Source organism: Lolium perenne, chromosome 3, assembly GCF_019359855.2.
Source record: "Lolium perenne isolate Kyuss_39 chromosome 3, Kyuss_2.0, whole genome shotgun sequence".
Lineage (NCBI taxonomy): Eukaryota > Viridiplantae > Streptophyta > Magnoliopsida > Poales > Poaceae > Lolium > Lolium perenne.
The window spans coordinates 11,148,042-11,149,859 of record NC_067246.2 but is presented as its reverse complement, the minus strand read 5'-3'; the positions used below and the strand labels follow the sequence as shown (position 1 = coordinate 11,149,859).

The window sequence follows — 1,818 nt, the reverse complement described above, 5'->3', positions numbered from 1 at the left end:
TCATGAACCTGTACGGGTGAGGGGCAATCAGGTTTTTGGGGAGCGCTCCGGCGCGACTACTGGCATCACGACGTCGTCATCGGACGACGAGTTCCTCCACACCGACAACTTCTTCCCTGACCTCAGCAACTTCTTCGACAACCTCAACATGGAGGACAACGACGCTGCTGCGAAGTATGTGATCTTGTCGTTTCTCTTTCAGTTTCCGTTAGAGTTCCTTCTTCTAGTTTTTGTGGTAGATGCGATCGGTTTATCTTGTTTAGACGTGATCTGTTCATCTATCTTACTAGTCTACATGATTAGTTTATTTGTTATTTTCATAGTCATGATTTATCAATTACTTGTACGGATTATTTCATATGGATTTGCTTATATATTCAACACCACCTGTGTCTTATCCTGAATAACTTGCTTAGGTGTTCTTCTCCGCCAGCATTGTAATCCTCTATCACTTTATTCCATCCCATTTCGAACTCAGCTGGTGTGAATGCGTTCTTTGCAATGTACATTAGCATTTCTGACAGTCCTATGTTTTTTGCAAAGAAGGTGCTCTCTTTCTGACTCATCTTGGTCACGATGTGGTAGTAGCAGTTCCTGTGGGTTGTGGACTTTAGAACTATTTTTATTGCTTTCTTCATTGCTTTGTCCTGGTCTGTTATTATTGTCTTCGGTTCTTTTCCACCCATGGCCTGAACAAATGTTTCCAGTACCCATATAAATGTATCTGTTGTTTGATCCTTGAGCAGAGCAACGGCAAACAGTACTGTGGAGCCGTGATTGTTCACCCCAACTATAGGAACAAATGGTAAGCCATAATTATTTGTGCTGAAAGTTGTGTCGAAAGATATATAGTCACCGAACAGATTGTAGTTCATTACGCACATTGCGTCCATCCAAAACAGGCTGCGAACTCTTTTTTCGCTGTCTATTTCCATGGCATGATAGAAGCCAGGTACTGTTTTCTGGAGTGTCTTGAAGCGTTCCAGGCACTTCTGGATGTCATGGTCCTTCTCTATTTGTTGTTGTTGACTCTTTATGTTGCTTAGATCAATAGCATCGAAGGGTATTCCACGGAATTTCCCTCTGATTGACCGGAAGATTAACATCATCTTCCTTGGTGGCAGACGTCCCATCTGTTGTAGATGAATTAATCTCCTGTCGAGATCAGTCATCCTTTTGTGACAGTGTGCAAACCTAATGAGATAGTCTGTTGGTTCCAGCAGGTGGTTGTGTTCTAATTGAATCTTCTTGATGTACCAGTATCCATCAAATTCTCTTAAATTATGTGTGCTTTACAGCCAGTCTTCAGTAGTATATTTGTTCTCCTGTGCGACGTTGGTTTGGCATCTGTGTTTGTGCATCCTTCCTTGTTACATAAGAACGTTTGCATGTAAATTTCTCCGTTTTTTCCTGATCTCTTGCTGCTGGACTTCTTCACTGCAAATCCTTCCTTTCTTGCATACAGAGCGTATCTATAGAATGCATCGTCTCTTGTTTTGAAACGGGCACCTTCCTTTGGTATAGCTGCACTGATAATCTCTTCAACTGCTGGGTAGTCATCTGTGTTGAACATCTTGTCCATTTCCTCTTCCATCTTTGTTGGAGGATCTGGATTTATTTCTGGATCATCATCCTTCAGTTCTTTTTTTGTTTCTTGTTTGGTAGCTTGTTCATCCGAGGGCGAGTTTGATTCTCATGTGCTGTGTTTCTGCGATGATGAATAAGCTTCCTTTTGATTTGTTTCCTTTGGGGCACTTGTTTCTTCGTCGGTACTTCCCATTTCTCTGTATTCCTGAATTCATAACATTCATATTGTGC

At 41.7% G+C, this 1,818-nt stretch overlaps 1 protein-coding gene across 1 annotated transcript; it reads right to left on the bottom strand.

Annotated features, from left to right (window-relative positions):
* Positions 1–377: 377 nt before the first annotated feature.
* On the bottom strand, positions 378–1,594 carry LOC127325785 (protein FAR1-RELATED SEQUENCE 5-like). The gene is made up of 2 exons (XM_051352606.1): positions 1,383–1,594; positions 378–1,275 (listed from the first exon to the last, which is right to left on the bottom strand). Exons 1-2 carry the CDS (start codon positions 1,592–1,594, stop codon positions 378–380), a joined length of 1,110 nt encoding a protein of 369 aa, XP_051208566.1.
* Between the last annotated feature and the right edge of the window lie 224 nt (positions 1,595–1,818).